The sequence below is a fragment of the Myotis davidii genome, unplaced genomic scaffold (genome assembly GCF_000327345.1).
Source record: "Myotis davidii unplaced genomic scaffold, ASM32734v1 scaffold1618, whole genome shotgun sequence".
In the NCBI taxonomy this organism is placed as follows: domain Eukaryota; kingdom Metazoa; phylum Chordata; class Mammalia; order Chiroptera; family Vespertilionidae; genus Myotis; species Myotis davidii.
Genome location: NW_006289227.1, coordinates 296,302 through 311,636, shown reverse-complemented (window position 1 = coordinate 311,636; position 15,335 = coordinate 296,302). Strand labels below are relative to the sequence as shown.

The following is a 15,335-nucleotide window of genomic DNA, read 5'->3' as shown; positions in this document are numbered from 1 at the left end:
GAATTCCAGAGAGGGCTGCTGAAGGGCTCTCGGCCCCTTCACCTCCTCTGCCTGCCTGGGTTTCCCATGGCCCTGGGCACAGCAGCTCTGTCCCACCCCCACCCCACCCTGAGGGCAGATGAAGGCCAGAGGTCACACCACCAGGATGAGGGGGCAGCCTCTTCTTTCCCCCAAGACTTTCCATGGCACCCAGACAAGGCACAGATCGCACCGGCACTTGATAATTATCCTCAAACTGTTTATCTGGACCTGCGGCACATGGAGGGTTACCCTGCAACCTTGAGTCCCAGAGCGTTATCTGTGACCCAGGAGAACCAGTGTTTGCAGCTTTTAGAAGGCTGCGTAGGTTCCTCATCAGAGATGCTTTCTAAACTTCAGAAAATCACTCCTGATGTGGAGTATAAAGAAACCGACCCCATATGGAACTGACAAGAATGCTTTGCTACACAGAAAAATTCTCCAGGGTCCACTAGCAGAAATTCTGCGTTTAACACTGACACAGTTGGTATGTGCCAGACAGTCCTAAGTGCTCTACATTGAACATCTTCACACAACCTTATGGGGTCAGGGCTGTCATAGTTCCCCTTTGACTGATGAGGAAACTGAGGCCCACAGCAACACAGCTGGGTTGAGGCAGAGCTGGGAACAGGTCCCGAGCTCCCTGAGGAGTCAGGGTGGGTGCCATACTGAGGTGGGGCTCCTGGCAGCCCAGGCTCAGAGGCAGCCTCCCCCTAGGCTTCCACCTCAACAACCAGCTGACCCAGGCCCTTACTAGCCGCTACCGGGACAGCCGTCTGCGTGTGGACTTGGAGCGCTTTGTGTCCTGTGTGGCCCAGCTTACCTGCATCTTCTGTGAGTGCCAAGCCTAGCATGCGTTGGGGCACAGGGAGCATGTCTCCCAAAGCAGGGGGATGGGGTGGTGGGCACTCACCTGACCCTCCCTGCACAGGCCGCTGTAGCCAGCACTTGGATGGGGGCGAGGGAGTCATCTGCCTGACCCGCCAACAGGTGAGCCTGGGCTGGAGGGAGTGGCACCGGGCCGCCTGCCTTAGGGGCCTGGAGACCCCTGCCTCAAGCCCCCTGACTGTCTTCTCTCACCCAGTGGACGGAGATGGCCCACTTCTCCTAGGATCTTGGCAGGGGAGCGCCTGCGGCTGGAGGCAGGAGAGCTGCAGGAGCCCTGCCTTTCCCGGTCAGCCTGGACCAGGGTTTATTCCACAGCAAGGGGGTCCTGAGCCAGACCAGCCCCCAGCCCCTCCACCTCCCTGCCTGGCATGGGGCTGATGCCCTGACATCAGGCAGTGCTTCTGAGCATGGCCTTGGGAGCGGGTCTGCCACACGCTCACCACCGGGTGACGCTGGGCAGGTCACTGCCCTCCTGTGCTCTGCTCTCCTCACCTGTGAACGGGGTGATGACGCGCCTTCTTGGGCCGGTACACGAGCTTAGTCGATTGTGCGCTGAGCATAGTGCCTGGCCCTGACTGGGTCCCCAATAGCGTTATTTTACACTCACGGAAACAGGGATTGTGGCACCCCAGGCCCTGCCGCACTCTGCGGGGAGGTGCTGTATCACTGCCCTGCTAAAAATTAGAGAACAGAGACTGGAGAAAAAGAGAGGATACTGCAGACTCCTTAAAAATATTAGGTTTTATTATCCTGTCCCCAGAAGGGTGGTTTATCCAGAAACCAAGAAAAAAAATCAATCCAAATAAAACAAAAGGGAAATGGGAAAGGAACAAAACCATCAACTAACAGGCAGCCAGGCCAGCAGCCCACCCCCCACCTCAGGAGGGTCCCCAGAGACCCATGCCTGACGGCAGACAACAGAAAAATCAGTAAGGGGCTGGGGGAGGGGAGCAAATCAGCTATGTCTTCATTATGAGCAAGAGGCGGCAAAGATATGTTGCTAGGTGAATATATATTTATATAATAAATCCGTAACTTAATAAAGTAAATAGTAATTCTCTGAAAGGTTTAAATTTTTTTATAGCTTTCTTTTTTTTGGTGATTTTGTGTGTTTTTTTTTTGTTTTTTTGTTTTGGTTTTGGTCCTTAGAAGATCTGAGAGAGACCCAGGTCCAGACAAAGCCAGGTATGAGCGGCTGGGGGCAGGGGTAGAAGGCTGGGTGCCCAATCCACTCCTCTGTTGCAGAAGGGGACACTGAGCTGCACTCCCCCACCTCCTGGCAATCGCAAAGGAGGGGCGGGGTGAAGGGAGCAGGGTGGGTCCTCTTTCCTATTGGGTAGCTGTGGTGCCCTCTGCTGGGCCCATCACAGGTGTGAGCAGTTCCTGGACAAGGCACGTAGGGCTTTGGCCTAGATGTGGGAGGCCTTGAAGGGACCTCAGGGGGGAAAAAGGAAGGGGCAGGTTGTGGTGGGCATTCCTTGGGCCCGGAGGGGACCTGTTTTGCTGTGGGGATCCACTGTCCCCTCCACATGTTTAAAAACAACAACAAACCAATACATCATATATATTTACCAGACCAGAAGTGTTGACCCCCAAGTCTCCAGTACCCCTATCCAGGGGGAGCGGGAGAGAACCTCCTGGCCAACTGACAAAGAGAGAGGAGAGAGCCTGCCCCAGCCCCTCCCTGCCCACCCGCCCCACCCCCCAGAAAGGACTGACAGAGTGCTTTGCATAGATACAGAGTCAGAGGAACAGGACCGGGGAGGCCCCGCAGCGGGGAGAGGGGCTCTCCCAGCCCCTCCTGGAGGCTGTGAGGAGCGGGTGTTTGGTCAGGGCTCTCCGTGGGAGCCTCACAGGTCACTCTCGCCGTACAGGGCTGTAGAGAAGGACTTGTAGTCAAGGGCGCCGGGCATCGCATCAGGGCCCTGGTATGGTGCCATGCGGGCAATGCAGTACTCGGCCTGGTCGGGGGGCAGCTCTCTCCGAAGCTCCTCGGCTGTGATGAAGTTCTGGGGAAGGCAGGGCGGGACTTTGGGCCACCTGCACCCACACTGGCCCCCAGCCCCTCATGCCCAGTCCTGACTGCAGAGCCCCTTCCTGCTGGCCCCCGGTGCTCAGAGGTGTCTGGCTTACCTTGTCCCCAGCCAGGACTTTGAAGGAGGCGATGACCTGGTCGGCTGTGTCTGTGTCGGTAGTTTCCCGGGACATGAAGTCGATGAAGGCTTGGAAGGTCACGAGGCCGCTGTGGTTGGGGTCGACGACGCTCATGATGCGGTTGAACTCAGCATCTCCCTGCGAGGCAGGAGTGGGGCAGGGGACAGGCAGCCTTTGAGTGGGGGAGGAGGGCTGGGCCGACCCCAGCCACCAGAGGGCAGGGGGGACCCCAGTGCACTGAGCTAGGAGGGCAGGGTCCGACCCCAGTGCACACTCCAAGTTGTCAGTCTGCCTCCAAGGGCTTGGATTCCCCGGGCAACTGCCCCATGTGCCCCAGACAGGATGAGCGCCCTCTACTCTTCCCCTCCCACATTTTTGGGAAGTGGGGTATAGATCAAATAGGTCTGCTGCTCCTCAGCCCTAGGCTCACAAGTTAACTCTGGAGGGTGGGGAAGAAAGAAAAAGAGAAAGAAAAGGGGGAGAGCTGGAGGCCTGACCTCCTCTCTCAGAGCCTCTCCTCACAGCCTCCAGGAGGGGCTGGGAGGCTCAGGGAGTCATCGGAGGGACCCAGTCCAGCAGATGCAGCAGAAGGGGGGCGGTGAGGCTGCACTGATCTGGTGGAGGGGTGTCCCTGAGGACCTGGAAACTCTAGACGGGGGTAGCACAAAAAGGAGGAGGAGGAAGGGGGAGGGAGGAGGAAGAAGAGAAAGGGGAGGAGGAGCAGGAGGAGGAGGAGTGGCACAGCAGCGAGGGAGGCAGAGGCTGCATACCAGGCTGTATCCTGTGGAGATAAGCAGAGCCCTGAAGTCATCCGAGTCCATGCTGCCTGTCTGTTTCTGCTCGAGGACGCAGGGACAGCAGGAAGCCAGGCCCACAGTAGGCAAGAGGGGCAGACCCATGTGCACAGCAGGGAAACAGGACAGTGGCAGGAGCAGGGAAGAACAAGGCGGCCCCAAGAGACCAGGTAAGGGGAAGGGGTCCAGAAAGACACAGGTAGGAAGGAGGCAAGAGAACCGGTGAGATGGTACACATAACGAAGAGGGGTAAAATGGCGAGGGTGGGGAGACAGAGAAAGAGAGAGAGAAAGAAGAGCAGTTAATGCCATGGTCCACTGGGGCCCAGGGGGCGCGTACCTGCCGGTCATTCTCCACGTCGTAGCCCAGGCTGATGAGGCAGGCCTTGAATTCCTCTGGCCCCAGCGCCCCGCCGTGGTCCTGCCGGGTGTCCAAAGGCAGGTGTGCAAGGGGCGGTGTGGAAAGCAGGCCGGCACAGAGGTGGGAGAGGGGCCAGGGTTATTTGCAGAGGGCCGGGGGGTGGGGGAGACACACATGGAGGAGGGAAACACAGAGTTAGAAGTGATGTGGACAAGGTGATGGCCAGGGACAGCTGGGGCAGGTGGAGGGGTGTGGGTGGTCTGGAGGACAGTCAGAGGCTTCTTCCCACATCCTCGGGGCGAGAGCAGGGTGGGGAGTTGAATGGTGCAGATCGAGGATTGAGTCCCAGGACTGGGCGGGGGGTCGGGGGGAGGCACACTTTGCCTCCAGGGTCTGGGGTGGGAGAAATGGGATTGCACTCTATCCTGTGCAAGGCGTCAGGGTCCTGCTTGATGGTGCAGGGCTGAGGCTGTACCCTCCTACCCACGGGTGAAAGCAGGCAGAGTACACATCAGGCCCAGCAGTGGATAGGGACTGGGGTCAACTCTGGCACTCAGGCCCTTCCAAAGGGGCTCCCAGACCAAATCTGAATTTGAAGAACACTGTGTGTGTGGGTAAACCAGGTTCACGGGTCAGGTCTCAACTCTCGGGTGTGCTGGGACTTAGTCTGTCCCATGTCTCATGGGCAGGTTGGTGAGGAAGCACGGCCTGAAGCAGGGCTCAGGACCCCCCTTTTCTTCCTAAGGGAAACTGCTCATGCTGTGGACACGGTGATGCACGTCTGCACCACCTTCTGTGGCTGAGGCCCTGACAAGCCCTGTGAGCGGCGGCTGATACGTAGCAACTGTGATGTGAATGAACTGACAGATGCAAAGACAGAGGGGCAAGATGCGACAGTGACAATGGTGACAGTAGGGAGGGAAGGTGCCAGGGGCAGACGGAGTTGCTCACCTTGTCAAAGTGATTGAAGGATGCCCGGAACTCCTGCATCTGCTCCTGGCTGATGCCCTTGGCATCTCGGGTGAGGATTTGGTTCTCAATCTCGTTGATGGTGCGGGCAATGGTGGTGAGCAGCTGCTCCCAGCCCACTCGGATGTGCTGGGGGAGAAGGGAGGGTGTGACTGCAGGCCTGCTGGTGGGAGTGCTTGGACCACCACAGCTGTAGCTGAGGCTCACTGGGAAATGGGTTCCCCCATATGGGAGTGCGTTATAGCACGGCGTGAGGCTCACTCTGACTTTCTCCCAAATGCCAGTCCAGGCCCACGCTCTCTTGTGCACCTCACTTGCACACAGGGACAGAGGCATGGTACTTACCTGTTGCCTCGGCTCACCAGCACAGTTCATGTCACCTTAATATGTATTTGGTGACAGGTGTAGCAGAGGGCCAGGGCCCAATACCTGTGCAAGGTCTATGTGAAAACTTGGCAGAGATATGTTGGGCAAAGTTTAATTGGCTTTCTGGGGAGAAACACTCCCCGTTTTGTAGCATCTGCCATGTGCATGGTGTAAATAGTGTCACCAAGGATGATTTCCAGCTACCAACGCGATGATAAGCAGCCCTGACAGTGTAACTCGGCCGCAGAGAGCTGGTACACACAGATGCTGGCACACATTGGCTGGATCTGTGTCCTCAAGTGAGGACTCAGTGCTGAGCCCACAGCAGGGGCTGGTGCTACCCTCCCAGCTCTCTCAGGAGCTTGTCCTGAGATGTGTTGTCATGGTGTTGGGAGAACAGTGTTAGGAACAGTGATATTAAAAAATGTGTAAACATTTTTGATCTAGTCTTTTCAGTCAGGATAAAAGAGACCAAGGAAGCTGCAGACGCCTTCCCTGCCGGACGACATAGGGCTCTTCCGTGCTACAGACGGGTGTGGGGCCTGATGGGGTGTAGCGTACCTCCATGGTGTAGTTGGTGTGCTTGTTGTCGAAGATGAGGGCCTCCTGGATGAGCTGGTGCTGCTGCTCGAGCAGGTCCAGGTTTGGCTTGTAGTCCACAATGCTGCGCTCATACTGCTTCAGGTGGCTCAGCTGGTCCTCCAGGGTCCCGTTCATCTCGATGGAGATGCGCCCGATTTCCTGCACACAAGGCAGGTGCCACTGAGGGTGGGGCTGGTGGACCCTTGGCCACAACCAGCCACCCAGAGGAGATCTCTGTCTCTGGTGGCCTCCCTCCCAGAGTTCCTCCTCCTAAAAGGCCTGTGCCTCAGTGATGGTCCCTCCCTGCCCACCCTCCAGGGTAAAAGCAACCACACTGGAGAGTTCTGTGCTAAGTGCTACACATGCCGGACCTCAGTGCACCCTTGACTCACTGTGACAGGCTCTGTCTACAAATGTGGAAACTAAGGCCCAAACAAAGCAACTTCTCACAGTAAAAGGCAGAGTCAGAGTCTGAACCAGACCCGGCTGATGTTAGAGCCTGTGGCTCCTGAGTATGGGCACCCCTGCCTTTGCTCCCTCAGTGGCCATGCTGTGTAGCTGGCAGGGCTGACCAGCCCATACCCTTCCCCGGCTGTAGGAGTTTCAGTGAGGCTGCGCTGGTCAGCGTGAGCCTGGTGGTAGTAAGCACTTAGTAAGAGGTTGTCAGAGTTGCAACTGGCATCATTACAAACCTTCCTGTGGCTAGGCCACGAGGGTTACTGTGAGACGCCGCGAGGGTCTGAGCTGGGACCACCTTGACCACAGCGCCTGCAGCAGGGCCTGCACCGAGCAGTGCACAACAGCATTTGTGGAGCAAATGAAATAACTCTCTTCACCCCCATTTTAGAGATGAGAAAACCGAGGAGCAAGGTTAAATTGTGCCTGAGCTCACAAGCACCAATCAAGGGCAGAGTCAAGACTCGAACCTACCTCCATCTGCCTCCTCAGCCAAGTACCCCGCTGGGTGGTGCTGCCACTTCCATTCATATCATTGATCCACCCTCCTAACTCCACCAAGGATCAGGGCTCCCGGCTGGTGAGAGCTGGGACCCACACCCACTAGGCCTCCAGGTCCGCTGGCCCTGGGAGCACGGATGTTCCAGCAGGGCAGACAACCTTTTCTGCTCACTGACCTCCTGCTTACCAGGGGCTCTTTCCCACTCCGCCCTGGGCTCAGCAGGGCTAGGGCTAGGGCAATGGCCCCTCACCTCCATCTTAGTCTGGATCCAGGGCCCCACGATGTTGGCTTGGCTGGCGAACTGGCGGCGGAGGTGCTCATTGGACTGCTGTTTGCTCTGCTCCTCCAGGAGGGCATGGTCCCGTTTGGGCACCAGCTGCTGCACCTGGGGAAGGGCATGGAGCAGGAGCCGTCAGGGTGAAGGCCCCCTCACCTGGCCAGCCCTGCCCCTGCCCTGGCCCTGTTAAGGGGCTCTCCCCACCTTCTCCCACTTGGAGTTGATGATCTGGGGGGTGACGGTGGTGTAGGGGTTGCTGCCTGACAGTTTGATGTGGTTGCTCTCGGCAATCCTCTGGGCCTCCTTGTGGATGGCCAGAATGGCCTCCCGTTCCCTGTCGGCATCCGGCAGCGTTGACTTGAACTGGTCATGGGCTGAGATCAGACCCTGAGAGAAAAGAAGGGGTGAGGGGCAACCCAGACCCTCAGAAGGCCCACAAGAAGGATGGGTAGGGGCGGACCTCGATCTCCTCGATGGTGTGGACGATGAACATGTCCTGGAGGTCCTCCATAGCACTCTCCATCCAGTTGTTGAAGGGGGCTGCCCGCTTGGCATATTCCAGGTGCAGCTGGTCAATGGTCTCCAGCTGCTTCTCTGTTTTCTGGTGTGTGGGGAGGGGCAGGGACAAAGGAGAGAGGTCAGTCAGCAAGCAGGAAGTGGTAACTGGTAGGGAGGGGTCCCTGGGTACACCAGGCTCCAGGGTGACATTGCCCCTCCTCACCTCCAAGGCTTCCCTGCGACTGTGGGTCAGAGAGCCAAGGGCATCCCACTGATCGCAAATCTTCTGGCACCGGGTGTTGACATTGTGGGAGTCATAGTAATCCAGCTCACTGTAGGCAGAGCAAAGGGTGGTGAGACCTGGCAGGGCCATAACGGGTGGACCTGGATGCACCTGCCCCTTAAAATCTTGTACCAGGGGATATCAATGTTGAAGACTATTACACCCACTACTCCTAGGACTTACGGCCTCCCAGGGTAGGAAGAATTCGGGAGTGGAGTCGGGGGAGGGGTAAAGGAGCGGCAGGGCTTCCTCTTACTCTCTCACTCTATGGGCTGCTGAGCTGTGATAAACTAAATGGGTGGGTGGGTGGATGGGGTCAGGTGTGGCCCTTGACCAAGCCTGTACGTGGATTGCTATTCCACTTAAAGAAAGTCAAGAAGAGTACACTGGTTAGACAGCCTGGGCTCCAGAGCTGAGTTCCCTATGTCTGAACTCTGGCTCCATGATTTCATACTTGTGTGGCCCTGAGAGGGGACCCTGTTCTCTTGTTTGTGAAGCGGTGGTGGGGTTATTGCAGAGAGCACGTGAAGTGCTGAGAGCAGTCCTTGACACCCAACAGGTGAAAGTAATAACAGCTATTTATTAAAGGTTGTATATTTATTTTAATGGGTATTAAAACACACACACACACACACACACACAAAATAGCCCAGCCGGTGTGGCTCAGTGTTTGAGCGTGGACCTACTAACCACGAGGTCCTGGTTTGATTCCCAGTCAGGGCAAATGCCCAGGTTGCAGGCTCAATCCCCAGTGTGGGGCGTGCAGGAGGCAGCCGATCAATGATTCTCTCTCATCATTGATGTTTCTATCTCTCCTTCTCTCCCCCTTCCTCTGTGAAATCAATAAAAAAAAATAAATTAAACACACAAACACACACACACACACACAATAAAACTAGCCTGCAATTTAGTTCTAAGCAATTGATAATTAAGAAAAAAGTAAGCCAATCAGGATACAGGTATTATTATTCAAATGATTTAGATTTTGAAAATCCTGGGCTGATAATCATTACTGGTCCCCAGCCCTCCACATGCTCCCCGCCCCGCCCTCCCCAAATCCCCTATCAGCCCCAGTATTCCCACCTCCTACGGTCCAGACACTTGGATACTCTTAGTAGCAAAGCGCTAGGGAATTGGTATACAGGCAAAATCTTGGTGGCCTGGTGAGGGGTGGAGAGCAGGGAACAACTCTGGGAAGGAACAGGACATAGGGACCAGATGATGGTGTCACCTGCTTGGATACAGGGGCAGAGGGGAGCAGGCAAGGCTAAGAGGGAATGGAGCAAGGCTATCACCATTGAGCAGCGGTCGCCAACCTTTCGGACCTCACGGACCACGGGTTGGCAACTGCTGCTCCAGAGGACCAGGCAGCCTGGGCTCCGCTCCTGCCTTGACCGCTTCCTAGCTAAGCGACCCTGGGCAAGGCCCTTGGCCGCTCTATGCCTCAGTCCTCCCTGTGTAACGTGGGCGCAGAAGACACCGACATTGAAGGCTGTCCCTCACCCAGGCTGGAGAGTAAGTGAGCTGTACACATACAGCACCGAGTGCCCTTGGAGTTTCCATCACTGCCATTAATCGGGGTTCAGCCAGGCTGTCCATCAGGGCTCATTCTGGCCGGCTCTCGGCCCTCTGACTCATCTTTTGGGGGAGCTGACAGCACCCATTTCTCTCCCCAGGGCTACTGTCCAGAAAGCTGCTTCAGGGACCGCCTGTTCCCTGGCTCAGGGTGATGGGTTTTACATGGCAGTTCCCAGTGCCTGAGAAGCAGGCTGGCCTAGGATTTATTCAAAATGTTTCTTAGCAGCTTCCAGGGGCTCACTGGTCAACTAAGGAACCTACTCACGTGCCACCCTCCATGATCCCTGTAGACATCTGCGTCTGTGGCCTTGCTGTCCTTGGCCTGGTGTGCCAAGTGCAGGAGCTCTATCCTAGGAGAGTCTGCAGACTCCTAGGGGAGGCCCAGCAGGGACCCTGAATTCCAGTACAGAAAGGCCCCAGAGGACTTCTGCCTCTGGTGAGCAAATGGGGAACCCAAAAAACTGGGCAATATGGAGCGAATGAGTCAGGGAATAAACTGGCCCTCCCCGGCTGGGGTCTGCACAGGGCATCACGCTGGCCCCAGCTATGTAGGAACACGCAGAACTCTGGGAATGACTGTAGAAAGGGCAGCTCTAGCTAAGGATCCTATTTTTGAACAGAGCTATTTTGGGAGCCCTGCTGCCCCTCTAGGGCCTATGGATTTTCCATGAAGTAATGGCCTGGGCCTCCCACCCCGAGTCCTCCCTGCTGATGGCCATTGCACTGGTGGAATAAGGCCCTCATTCACTGGCTCTGGAGATTCAGTGTACTAATTGTGTGCACAAGTTTATCTGACTGGGGCAGGAAAGGGAGGGCAAAGAACCCGGCTGCCTGGAAGGCCTTACAATAGTGTATTCTGAGCATGAGAGGAAAGGGGCAGAACAATGGGCTCTCTGTGCACTCCATGCAGCCAAGTCCCTTGGGGAGGAGCAGGGACAGAGGTGGGGGCTGGGCTGCCCACCCTATCAGAGACCAGGGATCTCCTTGGTGTGGCAGGCAGGGAAGTGGAGCCCAGGGACCCCTAGAGCCTGAAGAATCAGGACAAGGCGTCAGAGCATCTAGATTCTGCTGTTTCTCATAAGACAAGAAATGACAAAGACATCACCCCATAAGGCCCTGGCATCTGAAGGAGGGGTGAGGGTGGAGAGGACTGGGAGACCCTGCTCCAGGCATGGGGCAGCATCACCTTAGTTGCAGTCTACCACTGTTCTGGGTGTGGTGCTGGAGGGAAAGCAAGTGATGGGCTCATTAGCCCGCACTTACTTGAGCTCCTGGGCAATAGCTGCGATCTGCTCCACACGGTCCTGATGTGCAGCCAGGTCGCTCTCGAAGGCCTCGTGCTTGCGGATGAGGGCTTTGATGTCCGACAGGGTGGCTGTCTCGTAGTCCCGGTGCTTCAGCATGGCTTCCTTCCCTGGGATGGGGCAGAAGCAGGAGACACTAAGACAACAATGCACCAAGAGTCCACCAAAGACCTGCGCCACCAGGGGCAAGGAAATGAGGCAGACCAACATCCTATCTAGCTGAGAATGGTGCCATGAAGACTAGAAACTTCCAGAACCTTTTCCCTTGACCTTTCCAGGGATCTCTAAGACCAAATAAATCCTGAATGGAGCTGGGAGACACTGTGGTGTTGTGAGCCTGAGCCAGATATCCCAGTTCAACATGTGTGTTCTAAACTTAGTGTCCACTAGTGGTAGGAGACTGGAAGCCTGGACTGGAAGCCTCTACCATCTGTAGAGGGCGATGATCTGGAGAAAAGGCTGGGGTGCAGCCCATGCCTCAGCAGGGTAGAGGAAGGGGAAGTGTTTCAGTTAGGCTTCTTCTTGGAGCCCACCCCTCTGCCTGCTCCCTGGCACCTGGGGGCTGGCTCCCTTCGGGGGGGGGGGCGGGCGGTGGTCTTATCACATACCTATAGGCCCCATACTGTCCTAAGGACTTTGCATGTGCAGTGAGGCAGGGCCTGTCATTAGGCCTTTGAAGGAAGGGAGGAACACTGTTATTAGACCTGGAGCCTGGCTAATTATATGCCCCAGGACAGAAGCTCAAGTGGCCCTGTAGGCACAGTAAGGTACTACAGAACTGGTGGAAATGTTAGTCTGGGAAGGGGCACTGCTTCGGGAAGCCACTTTGGGTTGCCCCTAGAGTGGCAGCTCAGAGATCCCTCCTCAACGCGGCACCAGAGCATCTGACCAGCAGCTGCCCTCCAGGTGGGCGAGGCAGAGCTGTGGGGCGGCAGGCAGTTTCTCTCAGCTACTCCCTCATCTGTGGAACGGAGCCAACACTGGCGCCTGAAGCCTCAGTGAGGTGTTGTTCGAGAAGGGCAGGCACAGAGCCAGGACCACGGTAACCTCAGCCACCCCGAGGACAGGGCCTGGCACTGGCAGGCAGGAGGCAGCAGCCTGGGAGACTGACTCCCCTGGCCCTGCCACCACAGGCCTGGGGTAGGACACGTAACCACAAAGGCAAGCTTGCAATTCCCTTCCCTAAATTGCTTTCTCCCAAGGGTGGGAACCCAAAATAGTAGGTTAGCACTTCTCTGCCTCAGCAGAGTTTCAGCACGGGCTGGCAAGCGGTGCACTGGACGACTGGACCACAGCCGTGGCCACCTTGTATGCAGGCCAAGGGGCAGCCACGAAAGGGAATTGGGCTCATTTTTGTTTCTTTCTCCAAATAACCCAAGACCTGAGAAGCATTCACACCCCTATAGGCTGCGAGGGATGCTGAGAGGGGTCAGGAGGTGGGTCTGTCCTGTTTTGCATACGTTGGTGGTACAGAGGCTGCAGGCTGCAGGTCTTGGGAATGAGTGGGCAGGCCTGCCTGGGGGCTCGGGCTGATTCATGACACAGGCCCAGATATTAAAGTGCCTGTGCACCTGCCTGTGGGGAGGCAGGGGTGGAGTGAGGGCATGTGGAGGCCACCGAGCCAGTCAGTCCACTCTGGCACAAGATCAGGCCAACTTCCCCGGAACGCCTTCACATGCAGGCCAGCCCCTGCATCACTCCTAGGAGAGGAATGCTCAGACCCACACCCCTGGGCATCAGGAGACCATCTTCCCAGGGTTTCCTGGAGCCCAGGTAAGGGACTAGAGAGCTGATAACACGGGCCAAGAGGCCCTAGAAGAGAAATGCAGAAGGATGATGCCCAGAGCCTGTTGAATGACATGCAAAATGTGGAGAATGACGGGAGGAAACAGCTCAGTCCAAGTGTGGGACACGGGTGCTGTAAAGTCCACTTATGTGCACAAGGCCCTCTGATGTGAGAAATGCCAAAACCTGCTGGCCTGTGACTTTCCCGGGCAGGAACCTCACCTACCTGGGAACTACTGAACACAGGGAAGAGGCTCAAGAGGTGTTTGTGGAATGAATGAATGAATGAACTAATGAAGCAAATGCTAACATCCTCTCCTCTAGGGTTGGGGTAGAGCCATGGGTACCATTTCTTCAAAGCATGAGGGAGGTGCCTATACCCCTGGCCCAGGCTTCTTGTTTGCCCCACCTTCTAGCATCTCCCTCTGCATTCTTTCCCTGGCGGAGGAGGTTAGGGTATTGCTCTGATCTGGCAGCTGCAGCTGGAGAACAGCCCAGGACTGAAGATAATGCAGAGTTGCGTGTTCCCATGCTGTTAGGGGGTGGGGACTCTGGGTAGGTCTTAGCATCTGGCCAGTGTTGGGGCTGCCTGACAAACAGCTGGGAGGGGGACTAGAAGAGCTCCCCGAGGTTCAATGAGGATCTATCTCATGGTGAACTATGGGTCTGGGAAGGATGAAAAACCACCATGACCAATGCAAAAAAATGTGAAATCAGCTGGGCAGAGTGGTCGCAGTGGGTGACCCTGAGTTTGATAATAGCAGGAGGCCAGACACTCGGGAAGGAAGGAGGGGAGTCCTGCGGATGGCGCTCGGCTTTCCTAGGCACCGGCTGTTTCCTGAAGGCTGTTAGGCCCCTGGTATCTGGAATCCCAACCATGGTGTGGGTCCTGACGGAGGGCCAGAGGCATGATAGAATTCCACATCCTGAGCCAAGGGAACCGGCAGCTGCAGAGCCGCCGAGAAACAGGAGGCCTGCCCTCACCAACCATTCTGCACTCGGAGGCATGAAGGCTGCCCTTTTGGAAAAAGCCACCCTGCAGAGGCCCAGGCCCCTTGGAAGGAAGCGCTGCGTGGCTGGCAGTCAGTGAGCACGCTCTGTGGCTCAGGAGGCAGCTCTAGGCCTTTGCCTTTAAGGACCATGCTCGGGAACACAGACCCATACAGTGTGAGGTCCTCAGTCACAAAGGGCATGGAGAGCGAAGGCAAACTGTCTGCACACAGGCTGCCAGGGAGGGAGAACCTGTCCCCCACCCCTACAGAGTGGAAAGGAACAGGGTTATTTCCCTTCCGAGTGACTGGACTTGAGGACCCAGGAAGGGGCCCACCTATAATTTCTGAGAGCAGATGGGCAATGCATCAGGAAAAGGAGGAGGGGTGTGTGAGAGAGAAGAGGAGAGGAGGGGAGGGGAGAGGAAAAGAGGGGAGGGAAGGGGAGAGCTGGGAGGACCATACCATCGGTCCAGGCCTCGTGGATGGAGGCTTTCTGCCGGAACTTCTCTGCGAGGTGGTCAAGCCGCTCTAGCCTGCGGATCTCATTCAGCAGCCACTCTTCGTAGCCCTTCTCGGCCTGCTCCAGGTGCTGCCAGCAGTTGTTGATATCCTGCAGGGCAGCAGAGGGCAGGGCTATCACAGGGGTAGGTCATCCAGGATGGCGATGCCTCCCTAAGGGATGCTGCAATGGGCTGATCATGTCTACCTCCTGCTTTGTTATATCTGTGCACCCAGACAGGACCCAACACATAGCAGGTGCAATCAGTTCTTCTGGATTAGATGCATAAATGAAAATGAATAAATGCCATGGATGGGGCGAAGGTGACATTCAGGGAATACTGTCCCACCCTGAGAAGGGGTCTCAAGCCCTTGGTGGTGGTCCTAGATTTATGGCCGACTGGGTTTCCAAACTCAAACAATTCCACACAAACTGGTGTGGTTTGAGGATGGGTACAAAAATCTGGGGAGTGATGAGGGGAGGGGTGTGATAGTGGTGATGGTGAAGTGTCAATGTAGCCCCACCCACCTCTGCACCAGAAAGGCTGTGCATTCTAGTTAAGAAAGACTATGCTGGCCAAACATCAGACTGGGGGTTGTCTGGCTAATCTGCACTCCTGCGTCCTGGCTCCCTCTGCCCCCAACCCCTGCCCTCACCGAGACCATCCTGCCCTCGGAAGGCATGAAGGCGGGCCGGTTGCTGAGGCGCAGCTTGGTCTGCAGAGTGTTGAAGTTGATCTCCAGTTGGCACTTCTCCTGCACCTTGGGCGGCTTGTGGACTCGCCGGTAGTCTCGGAAGTCCTCCAGCTTCTGCTGCATCTCCTGGATGGTCTTCTGGGGCACGCGGTCCTCCAGCCAGGGGATGGTGCGCCGGATCCACTCCAGAAGCTGTGGGCCCACAAGAAGCCATATGGCGGGACCACCCCTGGCTCACAGGCACATGGCATCCAGATCTTCGAGGGTTCTGTCTTGGGGAATCACCCCTGCTTTCCAGCCCCCCGTTGGGATTCCAGGGCAGAGAATTCTGGGAA

General features: G+C 56.5%; 2 protein-coding genes across 4 annotated transcripts in view; one reads left to right on the top strand and one right to left on the bottom strand.

The window, feature by feature from the left end:
* The window catches only part of CAPN12 (calpain 12), an 11,853-nt gene extending 10,241 nt beyond the window's left edge, over nucleotides 1-1,612 (top strand). Inside the window, exons 18-20 of the mRNA XM_015562425.1 lie at nucleotides 736-852; nucleotides 950-1,008; nucleotides 1,103-1,612. Coding sequence (XP_015417911.1) covers nucleotides 736-852; nucleotides 950-1,008; nucleotides 1,103-1,129 — 203 coding nt within the window. The 3' untranslated portion in view covers nucleotides 1,130-1,612. The remainder of the gene's footprint in view (nucleotides 1-735; nucleotides 853-949; nucleotides 1,009-1,102) is intronic.
* A 17-nt stretch (nucleotides 1,613-1,629) lies between these two features.
* Nucleotides 1,630-15,335, bottom strand: part of ACTN4 (actinin alpha 4) — a 76,460-nt gene continuing 62,754 nt past the window's right edge. Inside the window, exons 10-22 of one of the 3 annotated variants that reach the window (XM_006761439.2) lie at nucleotides 14,962-15,192; nucleotides 14,269-14,416; nucleotides 10,989-11,139; nucleotides 8,088-8,196; nucleotides 7,827-7,967; nucleotides 7,571-7,753; nucleotides 7,340-7,474; nucleotides 6,111-6,290; nucleotides 5,166-5,312; nucleotides 4,194-4,274; nucleotides 3,831-3,896; nucleotides 3,040-3,198; nucleotides 1,630-2,915 (exon numbers count right to left, since the gene is read on the bottom strand). In XM_006761439.2, coding sequence (XP_006761502.1) covers nucleotides 2,757-2,915; nucleotides 3,040-3,198; nucleotides 3,831-3,896; nucleotides 4,194-4,274; nucleotides 5,166-5,312; nucleotides 6,111-6,290; nucleotides 7,340-7,474; nucleotides 7,571-7,753; nucleotides 7,827-7,967; nucleotides 8,088-8,196; nucleotides 10,989-11,139; nucleotides 14,269-14,416; nucleotides 14,962-15,192 — 1,890 coding nt within the window. In that variant the 3' untranslated portion in view covers nucleotides 1,630-2,756. The remainder of the gene's footprint in view (nucleotides 2,916-3,039; nucleotides 3,199-3,830; nucleotides 3,897-4,193; nucleotides 4,275-5,165; nucleotides 5,313-6,110; nucleotides 6,291-7,339; nucleotides 7,475-7,570; nucleotides 7,754-7,826; nucleotides 7,968-8,087; nucleotides 8,197-10,988; nucleotides 11,140-14,268; nucleotides 14,417-14,961; nucleotides 15,193-15,335) is intronic. The other 2 variants (XM_006761440.2, XM_006761441.2) reach the window with 2 other exon arrangements.